The sequence below is a fragment of the Labrus bergylta genome, chromosome 10 (assembly GCF_963930695.1).
Source record: "Labrus bergylta chromosome 10, fLabBer1.1, whole genome shotgun sequence".
NCBI classification, from domain to species: domain Eukaryota; kingdom Metazoa; phylum Chordata; class Actinopteri; order Labriformes; family Labridae; genus Labrus; species Labrus bergylta.
Genome location: NC_089204.1, coordinates 10,505,330 through 10,522,991, shown reverse-complemented (window position 1 = coordinate 10,522,991; position 17,662 = coordinate 10,505,330). Strand labels below are relative to the sequence as shown.

The 17,662-nt window shown below is 39.9% G+C and overlaps 1 protein-coding gene across 1 annotated transcript in view; it reads right to left on the bottom strand.

Moving 5' to 3' along the window:
* mmrn2a (multimerin 2a) overlaps nucleotides 1–17,241 on the bottom strand; it is a 34,250-nt gene extending 17,009 nt beyond the window's left edge. The window contains exons 1-4 of the mRNA XM_065959600.1: nucleotides 16,985–17,241; nucleotides 6,264–6,389; nucleotides 5,598–5,704; nucleotides 4,955–5,029 (exon numbers count right to left, since the gene is read on the bottom strand). Of these exons, the coding sequence (XP_065815672.1) occupies nucleotides 4,955–5,029; nucleotides 5,598–5,704; nucleotides 6,264–6,389; nucleotides 16,985–17,229 (553 nt within the window). The 5' untranslated portion in view covers nucleotides 17,230–17,241. The remainder of the gene's footprint in view (nucleotides 1–4,954; nucleotides 5,030–5,597; nucleotides 5,705–6,263; nucleotides 6,390–16,984) is intronic.
* Between the last annotated feature and the right edge of the window lie 421 nt (nucleotides 17,242–17,662).

Here is a 17,662-nt window from a genome sequence, read left to right as displayed (position 1 = left end):
TGTCAAACATGCTCTCGCTCTCTCACACGTACACACACTCATCATCCCCAACAAACACAAGGTAACTTACAAGTTCCATTATTGCAGCCAGAGGTCAGTAGCTATTTCCAGCCACCCCTTTCTCTCGTTCATTTCTTCCACAATAGAAGAGGGAAGACACATCAGACAGGCATGCCTACCGTTGCCATGGTGCTTTCAGATGCTGTCTGTCAGTTTGTGCAGGCAGAAACAGTAAACAACAAAGGCCTGAAGTTGGGGAATAGGTTCTTGGCTCTGCTCTCACTGTACGAGTGTATGCAGTCATATGACCAAATTTACACAAATTCATTCAACCATTCTGGAGCAGCAGATTGGGCCTTGATTGACCATTGTCCCCAGCTGCACAGTGCACGACAAACTAGGCACGTCGGGCTGAGATTTGGCCCCACTTCAAAATCAATTACACAACTAAAAAATGAGGTCATAATTGGCCTGAAATTGCACAATGTATGCCTGGCTTAACTTGGACAGCATCCTCTTCATGTTCAGAATCCAGCTTAGCTCCTCCCCCAGTAATTGAGCTGCCTTAATGAGCTTGTAGCATCTCTCTGAAAACAGCCTCATTAAAGATAGTCTTGCAGAAGGCTCTCTCAGTGACATCCAGGAAAGTCCACTCCTCCATCGGTGCATCTCTCAATATATTTTCTTCTGCTTATCCAGGGGCCAGATCACCATAGTAGCAGGTTAAATAGTCCAGACACTCCTCTCCAAGGCATCATTTTCCAGCTCATTCTGGGATGTCATGAGGTCTTTCAGGCCAGGTTGGATATATAAACTCTGGGTCTACCTTGGTGTCCTCTCCCAGTTGGACATGCCTGGAAAAACTCAAAAGGAATTCACCAGCAGAAATCATTTTCAGTTGCCCAAACCATCTCAGATGGCTCCATTCAATGGGAAGAATTAGTAGAGAGTCCAACTAGACTTGCAACCACGATTCTGTTCATTTACTCAGTACATAAACTTCATTTCAAAGGGCACGGACTGTAAAGCAGATTTGGCTGGTAAATTGACAATATTTTCTTCTGGCTCATGTCCCTCTTCATCACGATGTCTGCAACACAACTCTGCAGTAATCCAACTGAGCATCTAACAATCCATTTTTCCCTCACTGCATTTCAGTAAAGCGCAAATACCTCTTTCTTGGAGGTACTGACTCTCATCCTGACGGCTTAACTTGGCTGCAAACCAACCAAATGTGTGCTGGAAGTCAAAGTTTGATGGATGTGATACATGTATTAACTGAGGTCCCTTAACCAGGCACCTCAAGTTTACTCCTTATTAGGCCAACTACTTTTCTGTTTAGGCTGATTTGGTTGATATCTTAGAAGCCAAAGTTTAACAGAACCAAACAAACAGCAGGTTGCTGCTATCCAGCACAGTTATGGTAGGAAGTTTAACATTCTGCGATTCATGTTGTTACATGTCTGGAGCAGCGTGACAATCAGGATGAAGCGCTCAGTAGAAGGTCATACACAAATGCTGTCCTTTAGTAGAGAGAGGTCCAAACACTGTTTATCCACCTCTTTACATCTGAAACATCCTTCACCAGGACCACAACACATGATCACAAAGTGGTCATCAAGCTCCCACCTGAGGGCCAACCACCCAGGGTTAAAGTTAAAACAAACAGAACCCTAACACAAATCAGAACCTTTAATTCATCAGGTCACAGTTAGATCAGATTCATCTACCACCATGCTGCTTTGACCTCCTCGAACAGCATATCTGTGTTGGCTGATGACCAATCTTCATTAGGACCATGACGTACTTCCCCTTCTCCACTGTGTGAGTGAGTCACTGTGTTTACAGGCTGAGGATGTGGGGGGTGGTTGACCTTGGTGGTGGGTCCCAGAGGAGCAACTGGCCCACACCCTCTTCCCATCGGGGAGGGTGGTGGAGGGAGGCTGGACCTCCTCCTGACCTGAGCTGAAGGTTTATCAATGCTGAGCCTCATAGCTTCCTTACTTTGTTAAAGAAGCAAGAATGAGTCAGAGCGCTCTGACATATTCATATTTAGAGGCTGGAGGTCAGGTTTGTGTGTGGACATGTATTCCTCATTTTGTGGGGATTCCCCTTGCTTTTAGAAAGCCCCATAAAAAAATCATTACATCTCTCGGGACTTGGTAAAAGGATTTAACTTGGGGTCAAAGGCACAGTGCTTACCTTAAGACAAAATATTGAGCACATGCTGTTTAAGGAGTCAACAGACTGGGCATGGTGAGTAGACAATCAAGCATTGTGGTGAGTAGACCATCTCAGCGCTGTTTCTAAATTCAAACATTACACATACACAACTCAACCTCTACTTTATCCAACCAACTTTATTCATTGCAATGCAACAGGCTCATGAAATTTAGATTTCATGAGCCCACTATCTAGCCCACTTTCAGAGGGCTAGATAGGGCTGATTACTCCTGAATATAGTAAAATACTTTTTAGAAACAGATTAGAGAAACGTTTAGCTGTAAAAGGAGACATGTCTGGTCTCACTAAGCATAACTCAGAGTTGGGACAGTGGACACATTTGGCCTCCAACTATCCAGTTTTAAGCATTAAGGTAAGTGTTAACCCTTCAGGAAATTCATTCAAGTCAATGTAATGTCCTATGAAGTGATGGAAACACAACATGTGTGTGTCTGTGCCCAGGCTCAGAAGCAGAGATTTAAGAAAACAAAGGAGGAAGACAGATGGATATTTGATTCCTATGTGTCAAACATGAAGTTTGAAGCTTGACTGGGGTCACAGCTCCATCATCACATTTTACGAGCACAATGAGTATCACATTCTGAAGTTACATTGAGCTCCAGGAAACTGCTGTGTGCAGACAATGAAACACCAACACCATATACCATCAATTTACCTGTATACTTTGGTCCTTTTTGAGAACAATTTTACAAAACCCTGCTCATTTTTTGTTGGAAATGTGATTCAGTTTAATTAGATTCAAGTAAAAAAAAAAAAAAAATCTGTTTGAACAGGTTTAAACTATATGCTAGCTTCAGTCAATCCAAAGTCCTGCCTCTGTATTGTACATGTGCAGTTGTGCATGACAGCCAGGTAAAGCTCTTTGTCTGCACACCTACTGAGACCAAGAATTAGTCCTCAGCATCAGACCCTTGTTCAGCAAGCTAACCCAGAAGAACAAAAAGACAACCATTGAGCCAAATAGCCAAAAACTAAAGTAATTCATTATTTGGGGTCAGGTTTTCAGATTTCCTTTTTGAATGTGTTGAGGTTTTAAAATACAAATACCAAAAGAGTAGTTCATGAAAGTTGGCCTTATTAATAAGATTCACAGTCTTATTATGAGTTTCTTTACATCGAAGTAATAGTGCCTCAGTGTTTGTGTAAAGAGACGTGTGCCAGGGTTAGCCCATTACAAAGTTACTAAAGCAACAGCCCGGCTCACATTTAACAATCATCTACACTCTCTTCCAGTCGGCTACACTAGCATCCTCACTTTGATCACAAATGTGCTGTGATGATGACTTTTGTTCGTCTGAAGGTGACAGGGTTGGCTGCTGCTTTTTGTTTACCTCATTTCCTCTTGTTTGGGGTAATTGGTTATAAACATATAACTTCTTTGATTTTCTCGAGTTATGTTTTTCATCTTCCTTGTCAGATTTGTTTCTTTGGACTTTGCCCACCCTGAAGTTAAATCACCCTCCATGTATTTATTATCTGACCCTGTAAATAAAGTCAACCCTTCCTGTACTCAAGAGTCTCTCTGATGCTGCTCTCAACATGGAAAATAAGGCTTGTTGTGTAATCCACCCCACTAAAGACAACATAACAGATGGAGTTGGAGCAAAACGTTTTATTTGTTGTTAAGTTTTTGTTTTTGTATTAAGCAGAAACTGAACACCCGGAGGAGCCTTGGCTTGCAGTGAAAATAAAGCCAAGGCTAATTGGAGGCAAGTATCTGAATGAGGGCAAACAGCTATTTGACCAAAATTGTAGAGACTTAATTTCAGTAAACATAATATTTATTTAAAGTAGGTGGTGAATTGCATGTAGTTTTGATGCATGTTTAAGTGAAGCAACAATCCAATGTCCAACACGCACCACAAGTTTGGAAAATAATATTTGTTTATTTTTATCTTAGTTACTAACCACATATTTTTCTGGGAGCTCAAGTAGATGGAGCTCCCCCAACCTTCAGCGAGGTGATCTGGCACTACCACCACCTGACGTCCCTGACGCCCAGCCACCACCATTGGAGTATTGTCCCACAACCACCACCATCACACTCAACCACAGCATCCTCATTCATGCACGGCCTGCTTAAATAATGATTGAATGATGAAAATGATTGATTGACACAATAATCGTGTTTCATTGACTCAAATACAAAATAAAACTAAAACTGATAAACTCACAGTTGTCCAAAACACTGATACATTTGAAGACTTGTTTGCTTCCCTCACACCTGAATGCAATAACCTTGAACCTTGGATGTCTATGCTAGAACTACATTTATGAATGCTTATCCCATTGTGTTACATTGTCTCTTATACAAAGATAAAATGAAAAACAAACAAAACTGTTTTGGCTCCAACAGATGAAATGACTTTAACTTCGTGCCCCCAGAGGATGAATCTACCTGGCCTCAATGATTCTGTGTTATGTAATCAAAAAGTTAGAGGAGTCAACAGGAACAGACCAACCGTCTGCAGCTCTGTGAGGCTGCTTAATTCTTAAATGCTAAAAAGCATGACATTGCTAACATGCTGATGTTGCAGGTGTTATGTTTAACATGTTCACAGCAGACTTGCTGTAGACTGTGAGCATGCTAACGCATTTCCATGTATTGCTTTATTCTAGTCTATTTCCTGATATTTCAATATTAGTATAAACTTTGTTTGTGTTGCAAATCTAAACACCTGTGTGGAGTTGATAAAAATGGTCAACATACCTAGAGTGCGGTCCTCTGCTCTTTCATATCCTTCAGTTGGATCCAAGTCTCCAGAATCCAGCTGTGCATTATATTCTGCAAGAGACAAACACAGCCAGCTCAAACAGACAGGAAACTTGCGGTCATACTCAGTCAACATCTCTGATTGTAGAAATGTAGGATTTTCCTCTGTGACTGTCGGTAAGGGCCTAGGGAAATCATTTTTTCCCACGCTGATAAACTTTGACTTTCAGTGCAGCCAAATAGAGAAACACTGAGAATAGAAAAGAGGACATCCTTTGTCAGACATCTGGTAAACACTGCAGGTTCCCACACACACACCAGGCACACACACAGCCAATCTGTATTAAATTAAGCGCCTGAGAGATATCAATTTTTTTTGTAAAAAGGATGTTTAAAATTAGACTCCAGTAGAGACAAAATATAACCAAGTGAATGAGAGGAAAGTTTGGTTTGTTTACTATCCTGAAAGTAGTCTGAACTGGTCCTGATCACAGCCCGTCCAAAGTTTTTAGTTTCTGAACTAACGAAACTGAAAACAAAGTGCCTTCCTCAAAAAGGCCCTGAGAGCTCCTCAGATCCATCCATCCATCCATCCATCAAGCCTGTTGCCGTAGTTACACAGGTACATCTGCTCACCCACCTGTGTCCTCACATTTGGGTCCTCTGTGTCCTGGACAGCAGCGCCACAACAGAGCGGTGAAGAACTGCTTCTTCTGCCTGTAAACAGGCCGGGTGGCCAGTTTATACCTGCACACACCCACACGCACACCCACATGTGCACACACACACACACACACACACACACACACACACACACACACACACACCCACACGCACACACACACACACACACACACACACACGTGCACACACACACACACACACACACACACACACACACACACACACATTAAGTGTACATAAGAAAAATAGGAAAATCTCAATTATATTCAACATGGTTTATAAATGAGAGCAGCAGGAGGTCCTAAGCTTTCATGAACAGTTCCAGTTTCCAAGTTTGTTTGTAGCCTTTTGTTTACTGTTCCTTAAACTTGTGACTTTTAACTTGACACAGTCACTGTCAGACTGCTTAATTTGTAGGTTTAACAAACCTGCCATGAGCCCAACATTTAGACTTATCTACAAAACAAACAAGTTCCTAATCCAGTTTCATACTCAACTATAATGTCATGATTTAAATGACATACTATTACTGATTTTATATATTAATAATGTTTATTTATATATATTTAGTGCTCTTACAGTGTTGTTTCAGTGCTTTTATTACAGTTAAGACTGTACTCACATGACCAGCTGACAGTCAGGCGTCCCGCTTGGACACGGACTCTGAGACTTGATGGTGTACTGCTCTGTATTTCCACACTCAACTGCCGTGGTAACCATACGCTGATGCACGAATGCACACCAATTACTGAAAAACACACACACACACATACACACACACACACACACACACATACACACACACACACACACACACACACACACACACACACACACACACACACACAGTCAGGATACTGATGCTGGGTGATAGCATGTCCACAGATTTTCAGGATAACAGATGAGACCATTAAGCAAGAAATCAGTCAAAAAAAGACACACACAGTACATGTACACACACACACACACACACAAAGATGCACACATACACACACACTAGCACTGTGTTAAAACACTGCTGAAATTATCATCTCTAGGTTGTTGTTTGTTGTCTCCTTCCTGTTTGAGAGACAGATAAAAACATTGATATCAATCTTGCATCAAATATTCCAGCACATGCCCTTCCATAAAACCATGATTTGTAATTTCTACACAAACTTTTTTCCACAGATTCCATTAAAGAATCTGACCTATTTGTGTAATTGTTAGAATTAAGACTTAATTATCACCTGGCTAAGTCAAACTTGATTCTATGTTTAGTTAGTGGGCTGTAAATGCAGAAAAAGGTGGATTTTGTAGTAGAGAGAGATAAAGAAACTAAACTACAACAAAGCTGAAAAAGAGGACCGAGGGAAACCACACCACCAAAAACTATAACAAAACATCAAAACATTACACAAAGTTATCATAAATATAGAAATGCCGCATCCTGAATTTCTCCTCTAGGAAGCAATAAAGGATTAATGTCACCCAAGACCACCACAATAGAGACACAGAACCGCTACGTCACATACACACATACGCCACAAGACACGAGAAAACTTAGATAATAGACACAAAGTCAACTAATGCTTTGAATTCATGAGCAAAGTGTCAAAAAACATCATGCAGAAACACAAAACCAGCATGAATATTCCCCAAACATATTTGGAAACTTTAACATGTTTTATTTACAAGACGTTCACAATATGAACACAATATTTGTATATACATATACTTCAGTCGTTGAACAATTCAATCTATAATTCCGATGATATGATGACACATCTGGTCAGTTATTTCTGCACACTGTGCAGTTTTATGCTTCCTGTTTTTTTCTGTCGGTTCGTCGGTCAGACATATACTGTATTATAAAATGCTTCTGTGTTGGCCATTGTTCTGGTTTGTAAATACCTAAAGACCCCTTTATCTGACACGTATACGACCCTGCTGGTCCGTGTGTGTGTGTGTGTGTGCGTGTGTGTGTGTGTGTGTGTGTGTGTGTGTGTGTGTGTGTGTGTGTGTGTGTGTGTGTGTCTTGTCTGTGTAGATGTGTTTGTGTGGGTCCACTGCCTATTGATGTTGGACTGTTCTCATACTTCCCGTCTGTGGACTCTGGCTGACAGTGTCACCAACAGCTTCACTTTCATGTTTAACAATCAGTCCTTTGTTTCTGAAGCGACTCCTCATACACACACACACACTCAATATTCATCAGTCAGCAAACACAGAAACCAGACTAGTTAATCCCGCTTATCCTACATATCTCTCTTCCTGTTTATCATCATCATCATCATCTTGGACCAATCAAATGTGAGCCCGACTAGATAGCCCTTCCTCCTAATAAAAACAATCTTGATGGTGGGTTTTTAATTTCCAATACAGCTGATGAAGTTGGTTTCTCTTGATTCTCAACCTCATAATCTAACATCATCAGGGAGGGAGCTGTTGGTAGATGCCAACATTTAAATTTGTCCAAAAACAAGCACACATAACAACTAAAGTATGTAAACACAATTTTAGTGAACAAAATTCCATTTCTCAATCAACCATTTCACTGGGTGCCTCAAAGCTGCAGTCTTTCTCATGGCCAGCAGGGTTTTACTTAATGGTTCAAAAAGGAAGCCTGATTACATAAAAGTATTTAAAACGTGAATGTATTTTTCAATTGATTTATAACTTCAATAAAAAATGTCATAATGAGATTATTCACTTGTCAACATCAATAGTTGAATGTAATTTTCTGTTTTTCTGATTGATACCAGATTGATCTATTGAGAGACAGGGTGAGAGTAGTACACTGTAATGTGATTGCTGTTTCTACTTGTGAAAACTTTTCTGAAAAGCCTTGTGTCATTTCCTCCGATGTGATTTCCTAAGAAGAGCGGTGACATCACTTAGCAGGTCAGGAACACACTCAGACACACACCCAGAGTCGCAGACAGGAAGAAGCTCCTTATCCTGCTTCAAGACAGTTGACCTACAAACATTTAAATAATAAATACACCTCAGAATAAACAGACAAATCTTATTTAAATACTAATCTATTTATGATTGTAATATACAAGGACTCAAATATAGCAACTTGCACACACATGGTTTAGCATTTTGCCCTCTAATTAAGTTCTGCTCTGCAAATACGCTTTAAAAAAATGCATGATGATGCATGGTAAAATAATAATTGATGTGCAGCTACAAACAGTATGTCTGAGCTCATCAGGTTTTAAGTCAGAGAAGGAAGCAGGAGCCATCAAAGATTTACTTATTTAAACCTGTCTCTGTATTGTGAGTTACAAAACTCTAAGCTATCTTCATCACAGTTAGCAGTTAGCTTTAACGTGCAATTATTGTAGAGAATGCCCTCCTGTTTCCAATCTTAAAAAATCATCAGCTCTTCTTAAACTCTTGCCCCTGAAACAAGTCAATTAGGTTCATTACTCATGTCTGCATCTATCAATACTGTAGCCCAAGGAGGATGCTAACAGGTATACAAAGCTGAAGCAGGACTTTTCTTCTGAAAATGTCACATCACCACACTCAATTAAAACCCCAAATCAGGAAAGTTCAGTTTGGATTGAAACATTTGCTATCATATGCATTATCCCTAAATTACATAATAAAAACGCCATTGTTTATTTAGGTTGCAAGAGTATTTAATGAAAACATCATGTTGCTGGTTGAAGTAATGATCAAAAGTTGCCTTTTTGTTTCAGACATGACTCCAGCCCTAGTTTGCTGTGTACAAGTCTTGCAATCAGGCAAATGTGAAAATTCAAATTTCTTCATTTTTTTACGTCTATTAAAGGTCCTTAAAAACGTTTCTGTTGTCTAAATCTGATCACAGGACTCTGGATGTCAACCTAGTCTCTGCTTCACACAACCACAACCCACCTCTGACCTGTGGCGAGTGTGCACTGAATACAGGTTTGTACAGGGCATCATTAACACTGTACTGGGTCACTTGAACTCAAATACACCTGCGGGCTGCTGCAGGTCAGAGCACTTTCATTCAGAGGTGAGATTAAAGAGTAGGCTGTGAACAGATCTGAGGGCACTGGAACAACATCAGAGAGTAAATCTTTAATCTTCAGCTTCAGGTTAATCTATCCTGTCAGACTGAACACCAAATTGCATCAGTTGAAGTTTTTATTTTTTCTGCTCATATTTTCTCCTTCACATGATATAGCTTACGCTCAGACATGTCCTCCTCTGCCCTCGTTTAGCCTAAAAAAAGTAGCTTTAGAAACCCTACTGTTCAGTTTTTGTTGACCTGATGTGCAGCAGAATTGAAGTAAAAAAAGGAGGAATGTCCTTTGGGATCCTCCTCCTCCGTCCCATTTCATGACTTGATGTTCAATAAAAAGATGTTCTGAAATTGTATGAGTTTTTTTTATTTTATTTAGAAAAGTGACACCATTAGAAACCGAAAGTAAAGCATTAGATGACCTTAATTTCTCAGAATGCAAAGAAACATTTTAACAGTTTTTCCAGTTGTCTTTATGTCTCAGTGATTAAATTCAGGCTTTCATTGTTACGATAGTTGATAGTACGATTGTTACAAAAGGGACAACAAAAAGGACATTTTCATGGCTACTCTCATCATTGTTGTTTGAAAATTGTCCTGTTGCTGTCCTCAACACTGAGTGTTTGAGTAGTCTGAGTCAGAACCAGAGGAGGAAACAGGACTGCATTCTAAACATATTAAATCAGTAGTTTTTGCTGTACCATAGTCAGCTCTTAGCATGCCACTTTAGCTGAGATGTCACTCTTTTTAAGACTGCTTGAAGCTAGCTCTGTACCATTGTGCTATCATAATGGATCTGAACTCCCCCCTGCCTATGCTCAAAACCATCAGCTGTCCCAAAAAAGAAGGCTACATTTGGTGGAGTCGTAAAGCTGCCATGCGACTTTGGGATTGGTTTGTGAAATAAATTGTTCAATTTCCAAGTAAATACCTCAGAGTAACCAGGCCTAATGCAAAACCAATATCAGATTGGCCGTCAGTAAAACTTATATAATGAATTTGTTTGTTAATTGAAACTAATTTTATACATTATAGGACTGACTGTTGTGCTGATAAACCTAAAATAACATTCTAAGAAGGCTGTGGATGAGGCACCGGTGGCCAAGGGGTTATTTCGCGAGCCCCATTCAGCCCCATCTCTCTCTCTCTCTTGAAATTCCAACTCTATCCACTGTCCTTTCTCTCCAGTTCTGGCAGCTTAATGAATTCCTCAAAGTGATATATGCAATGTTTTTTTTTCAGGCAATGAGCATCTTGTCCTTAGCCGTGTCATGCAACTGGACACTATAGACACTCATTTTTAACTTTCCAGTAATATAAATAAGTTGTCTGTTACCCTGAATCTCCTACAGCCATGGACAGCTGACATCTCTCAAATGAAGGAGTTGAGGACTTTTGTTTGTATCTGTATGTAAGTGTCTGGTCTTTTTGTCAACACTTTGAGACCCAAAGAGAGACATGACAAAAACCTAAGTTTTGCTTTTGCTCGTTTGTAACTGTCCCACATTCAGAAAGCATGTGTCAGACTGAAGTGAAGCAACCTTGTGAAACAGAACGAATGGGATTTCACTTCTTTCCAACACAAACATCCAGGCATTTGGTTTAATTTTGTGCTGTCAGTCATTCTGTCCGAGGAAAGGTTCAAACAGCAGTTCTCACTGTGGACCAAAACCCTGCTGGACTTCTCTTCTTTATTAAGGGTGGTTTCTCAAAGTATCACAGCTGCGGTCTGTAAAATTGTCCCTTTTTAGCTGCATTGCGTCCATCCTGCTTGTTTTTGGTTTGCTGGCCCTTCAAGAGAGAGATTCCTGGGCTCGTCAAGAGTCCAGTCAGGATCGAATTGGAGGATGTTTTTTAAAAAAAATCTAAATAGTAAACTGCAGGAGCCCTAAAACCAAACACAGAAAAGAAAAGCTGAAGGATTACGACCTGGTTTATGAAACGTTCTCCAAGAAGAGTTTTGGGGTTAATCAGGAGTATTCAGACTTCTGTAGTTATTGGGAGAGGACGTTATACCTGTGGCTCAGTTGGTAGAGTCGATCATCTCTTTACCGGAAGGTTGAGGGTTTGATCCCCAACTCCTGCAGTCACATGCTTGATAAGTCCCTGGGCAAGACACTTAACCCCAAGTTGCTCCCGCTGTTTTGTCAGAGGCGTGTGGATGTGTGTAAATGTGATTAATTAATACTGATGGACTCTTCCATCAGTATGTGAATGGGTAGGTGTAACCTGTGGTGTAAAAAGCGCTGTCAGAAGACTAGAAGAACGATATAAAAGTGCAAGTCCATTTGCCATTTACCATACCTGAACTTACACTCTGTTCTATAGAAGAGAGGAAATCTCAGCAGTAGCAGCAATAATCCCCCTGCATGATTATGACTGATAAAAACATTTTCCTAAAATGCTCATCTGATTCACCCTTCTTTCATTGTTGCGTGTCTTCCTTTCATCTGCCAGCTGTGCAACCGCTGACAACGGGTGAATAAGCAGTAAACGATGCCTTCATGGTCACGTTATCTGCAGGTTCAGCTCCCTTTGATGTGAGTCTGTCTGAGCTTCTTCTTCTTCTAGTTCTGGCTGTATAGGATGTAGGGCAAACTTCTATTTTCAGCAAATTCTTCAAATCAGCAGCAAACCAACCAGCCAGCAAGCAGAAAATCACAACAAGACTATACGACGGACTAACTCCAAAAGATGGAAGAGCGAAAAAACGTTGTGTATACTTCAAAATAAGAGCATGTAGTTAAGATGTTTCTCTATTATAATAATAATAATAATAATAATAATAAATTAGATGTATGTAGCGCTTTTCTAGATACTCAAAGACGCTTTGACAGGAAACAACAAAAAAAACAAAGCAAAAACTAAGAGAACAATACAAAATAGATAGTGTCTAGGGAAGAGGATGAGAGTCATGAAAAGATAAGTTTTTAGGGATTTCTTGTAGGAAGTGAGTGTGGGGGAGTCTCTGAAGTTTTTAGGGATAGAGTTCCAGAGGGTGGGAGCTGCAATAGAGAAGGCCCTGTCCCCTATTAAAGTTGGTTTTATAGATATACATTTAAATCAATGTCTGCCTCAAAGTCAGACAGTCATAAAAAAATGAACAATTTGAAAAATGTACAGCAATACAATTCAATAAGATTATATATGGTTGACTAAATCATATAAAAACATGAGAATGATTGGTTAGGTTCCTATAAAGTCTCAAAACATCTTTTCTAGCAGCCAAACAACAAACCTTTCCACCTCCACTTCTTCAGCACTTAACTACCTGTTGATCTCTGACCTCTAAAGCATGCATGTAAACCCCTTCCCTCCATCCCTCCCTCGCTCACCAATCAGCCTTCAATGATAACTGAGGCTAAAAAAAAACTGAGACGCTGGAAAGCTGCTCTCCATTACAGCACAAAAAGTTCTGTTTGTGAACGATGTCATTAAAGCATCGTTAAAAATGGGGGGTGGGCAGCGGGGGGGGGGGTCTTCTAGGTAATGGAGGGTTGTTTTGTTAAGAGCCCTCAGGGATCATTTTTATCTGAGAATCTGTAGTCGAGTCCTGTGGTTTAATGTATGGATGTGGGTCAGGAAAATGACAGAGGCCTGTATGAGCTCGCTCCAAGAAATGTCACCCGAGACATTTGATCCTCTTATCTCCGAGACTGACAAACGTTAAAATCTCAAAATGCAGCACTTCTTTTTCCCCTGGAAAAATAAATGCAAATAGGCATTGGACATATTTAGGTCTTTTTCCCTTAAATTAATAATTTTACCTTTACATATTTCACTCACTCGGCCCTCCAAACTAGCTTTATTGATGTTGTTTTGGTCTTTCTTTGGTAGATTTCCATCTGATTGTGGCTGATTTTTATCCAAAGCTCTTTTGCTTCTCTTGGTCGCATTATGTCTAATTGTAGCCATTATGTATTATTTGTCATCTTGTGTCTTTTAGTCATCATGAGTCTGTTTGTTTCCATCCATCTCTTCATTGCAGATTTCTCTCTCTTTTTTTACCTCTTTATTGGTAGTTTAGGTTAATGCAGCCGTTTTGTTTTTCTCATAGATTCATTAATCTCTTGGTATGCATGCTTTTCATCTTATTACTTATTATGATTGTTTAACAACTTCTTTCATTTAGTGTCTCTCTTTGTCTTTTTGTGCCTCCTAGTAGGCCTAGTTGTCTTGTGTCTACTATGGCAGCCTTGAGTCTCTTGTGTGGTTTTGTGTCAATTTGTAATTGTTTGGATTCTCTTTGTTGTTTTAATAATCAGTCCTTCCTGTGTCATTATCATTAAAATTGCTAACATTAATAATTATATTATCATACTTAATGGTTACTGCTGACACTACACATAATTTTACCAGATGACATAACTGACATTGCACCGACACATCTATCTCTTTAATTGTTGTTGTTGCTTTGTTTATCTCTAACCTTCTTCCTGTATCTCCCTCTATCCCACGTTACAAGCCCAACACAGTTTGGGCAAGATGGTTGTTCAACTAAAGTCTGGCTTTGCTCGAGGCCTCTGCCTCTTAAAGGAACTTTTTCTTCTCGCCTTGCCACTGTAACTTTTCTAAAAGTTGCTTAGTGCTCATGATGGATTCATATTGGGTCTTTGCAGATGACGTAACAAAGAGTTAGGTAAAATATCATACATAAAATATCATACATTTTGAGCCAGTGCCCTTGTAGTAGCTGAATGACAAGTCTTTGTTCAGCTGTTTCTAACATAAGGTGAATTGCTGTAAATTTAAAACAACACTATTTATTAACCCAGGAAAACACTATGATTTGCAGGGATCGTTACAACGGGATCAATCTTCAGCTAAGCCAGCAGTTCTGTAATGGTATACTGGACACTCAGAGTTAAATGTTCCCTATTTTAGTTAAGCTTGTTGGCATATTGTGACATTTGATAATTCACAGTAAACACACACGAAAGCTAAGACTGATTGATTGGATCATAATGAGTTCTTTGAGTGTTTGGTAACCACAGTATTTGACTTGTTCAAAATGTTAACCTGATGTTGGAACTAGATAAAAAGTCAGAGGGCCAACAAAGTAATAACAATTCTTAGGGCCACCTGAGAAAATCCTCACAGCAGCTCCTGGTTTTTTATTTTGACTTGAGACACGAAACAATAAGCTAAGGTCTATGATTGTTTTCTGCTCAGTGTGAAGCCTGTGAGGATCGGCTCGGTCTAATTCCTGCAGGACAAACACAAAGAGGACACCCACTCTCCGCTTCAGACTCATAAAATCATACAATTAATGTATGTTGTATGGCTCTGTTTGTGTGTGTGTGTGTGTGTGTGTGTGTGTGTGTGTGTGTGTGTGTGTGTGTGTGTGTGTGTGTGTGTGTGTGTGTGCGTGTGTGTGTGTGTGTGTGTGCGTGTGTGTGCGTGTGTTTGCGTGTGTGTGTGTGTGTTTGTGGCAGCAGCCTGGGTGGTACCAGCCCATTATAAGCATGCTGGCAGTCAAAACATGTAAACCCTCCCTGCTCGGTACTTCTGTATGCATTAGGCTCCACTTGTATAACTGTGTGTGTTTGACCTTCCTATCTTAGTAAGGACCAGCTCAAGAGTTAGACTTGGATATTTTTGGAAAGTAAAAACATTTTTGCTTGGTCCACTTCATGAGAGGACTGTTAAAACAAAAAAAAGTCAGCCAATCTAAAAGGCAAAATAGTTTCTTATTAGTTTTCAAAATCATCTTAAGGAGCTGCTGCTTGTGTCGATGAGACATTATAAGGTAAGATAAAAAATGAAAAGAATGGATCAGGTTGTTAGAGCGCTGGTCATACCAAGAAGTGGAAGAGTTAAAGGTTATCTTACCAGAGACCAGCTGCTAAAATCACAAGATTTGCTAGCTAACTACTAAAACAAAGCAGTTAAAGGCTTTATATTCAAAAATTGTATCCAGCAGATGTCGCCCTTGAGCACCAGAATGAAACCAAAACAACTTGCGGTGCATTGTTGGGTTAGCATGCTAATGCTAGCGATCTTTATTATGCTCGTATCTTCACACTGCATGTAAATTTACTCGAAATGAGCGTGATCTAGAAACGCAGTTAAGCAGTGAGTACAGTATGTTATTCTTCTTTTCTCTATTCCCTCAATTAAACAACTTTTATTCACGAGGGGAGGAGTCAGCCGGCCGGGCCGTCTATGTCAACAAACTGAAGATAGGACTCGGAAAACTCTGAAAACATCACAGACAGTGGGACTCGGGTGTTACACCCATTGTAGACAGTCATGACTCACAGAGTTATTTTCAGAGGATATACTTGATTTCTATTATATTTAAGTGTGAAAAATCACATATAAAGCCTTTAACAACACAAAGACAACACACTGAACTTTTCAACTTTGACTCTTTTATACAGTTAATTGGTTAAAAGAAGACAAACCAACAGATCATCAGATGAACTCTTTGAGAGGAGAAGAAAACACAAGTTCTAAAAATGTTTCCTTTTTTTGTATTTGCTGATTTAATGTTGTAGGCCTCCACAATAGTTACGGGGGGAAAAATGAAACGATCTGAGACATTCATTTTTTTTAAATGTCTCTTTTGTGAAACTGACAATAAGCGAATGGAAAAACTGCAGAGCCACACAAGACATTGATCTTGAGGAAAATGCTCACAAGCCTAACTTTTATCCCAAGATAAATTGTATATTGTATACTATATTCCTGCTTTTATATATATATAAACATGATTTGGAAAGTACCTACATCTGTCAACCATCAAAAAGTACATTTGAGTAGTAGAATAAAGTTCCCTAAGAATAGTTACTTGGGTAAATGTAATCTACTCTATTCATTTGGTCCCGACATCTCCGATATGAACTTTGTGTCTTAAATTTATTGTAACTGAGGGGAAAGGTAGACAGGATCACTGAAAGTTCAGAAATTCAGACCTCTATCTTACAAATATATTATTTCATTCAGAAATGAGATCATATGACAAACTATTCTTATAATTGTCTCTTCCATCAGTCCACTCTGTTCTGGATCATGCAATATAAAAATCAGAATGAAAGAGAAATCATTTTCTAAAAGATGTCCAAGATGGAGTCTGAAACATCAGGTCAGAATCCAACAAGACTGAGTTTTCTGACTGTTGACACAGAAAAGCAACACATTTTCTCAGAAATGGTCAATATTTTCTGCTCTAAACTCAAAAGATAAAAAAAGAATCAATCCATTTTCAGAAAAGTTGCTGCCAGTCTGATTAATCACTGCACTTCATCACACATTCCTCAGCGAATGGACCTCAGGTGGGTCCATTAGCTAAAAAGGACAAGTTTGTGAAGCTTGAGTTATTTTTTTACTGGACTCACCCCATTCTGGCTGGATAGTTCCCTCTCTCTCCCAGTGGGGGTGTCCCTGTTGCCCTGTGGGGTAACCCCTCAAGTTGAGGGAAGAACTCTGCTCCTCCTCCTATCGCTGCTACTCTTCCTCCCAGCTCCTCCTCCTCCTTCTCCACATCGGGGTCTCGTCCTCTCACCTCACAGTGAGCGCAGACCAGTAAGCCCAGTACCAGCACCAGCTCTCCCACTGCTGCCATGTCTGCTCCCAGCCACATCACGGAGTGGAAGCTCGCACGACCACCAGCTGCTTTTAAATCGCTGGAGGAGAGAGAGAGGAGGAGGAAGAGGGAGGAGGGGAGAGGACACACCTCCTGTTTCCTCTGCTGTTATAATGTGTTATTATGACCCCCTCCTTCTCTGAGGGTCAGAGGAATTACCCCATCCAATAGTTATTGAGAAAACTCAGTTTGACCAAAGACTGTGCATAATGAGAGGATGTAGCCTCCAGGTTTTAAAAAGATATACCAAACATTCATTCTTTCCAAAGGCCTGCAGGGGGCAACTCGACTGGTTGCAGGAACAAGTGCAACGGTATCAGTAAGTAGAAGATTAGTGTACTTACAACTTGATTTATTACCCCAGTTAACCCTGTCCTAAAAAGTATCTGGTAATGTTGGGCAATAACAGATCCAGCCTTATACAGAGTCT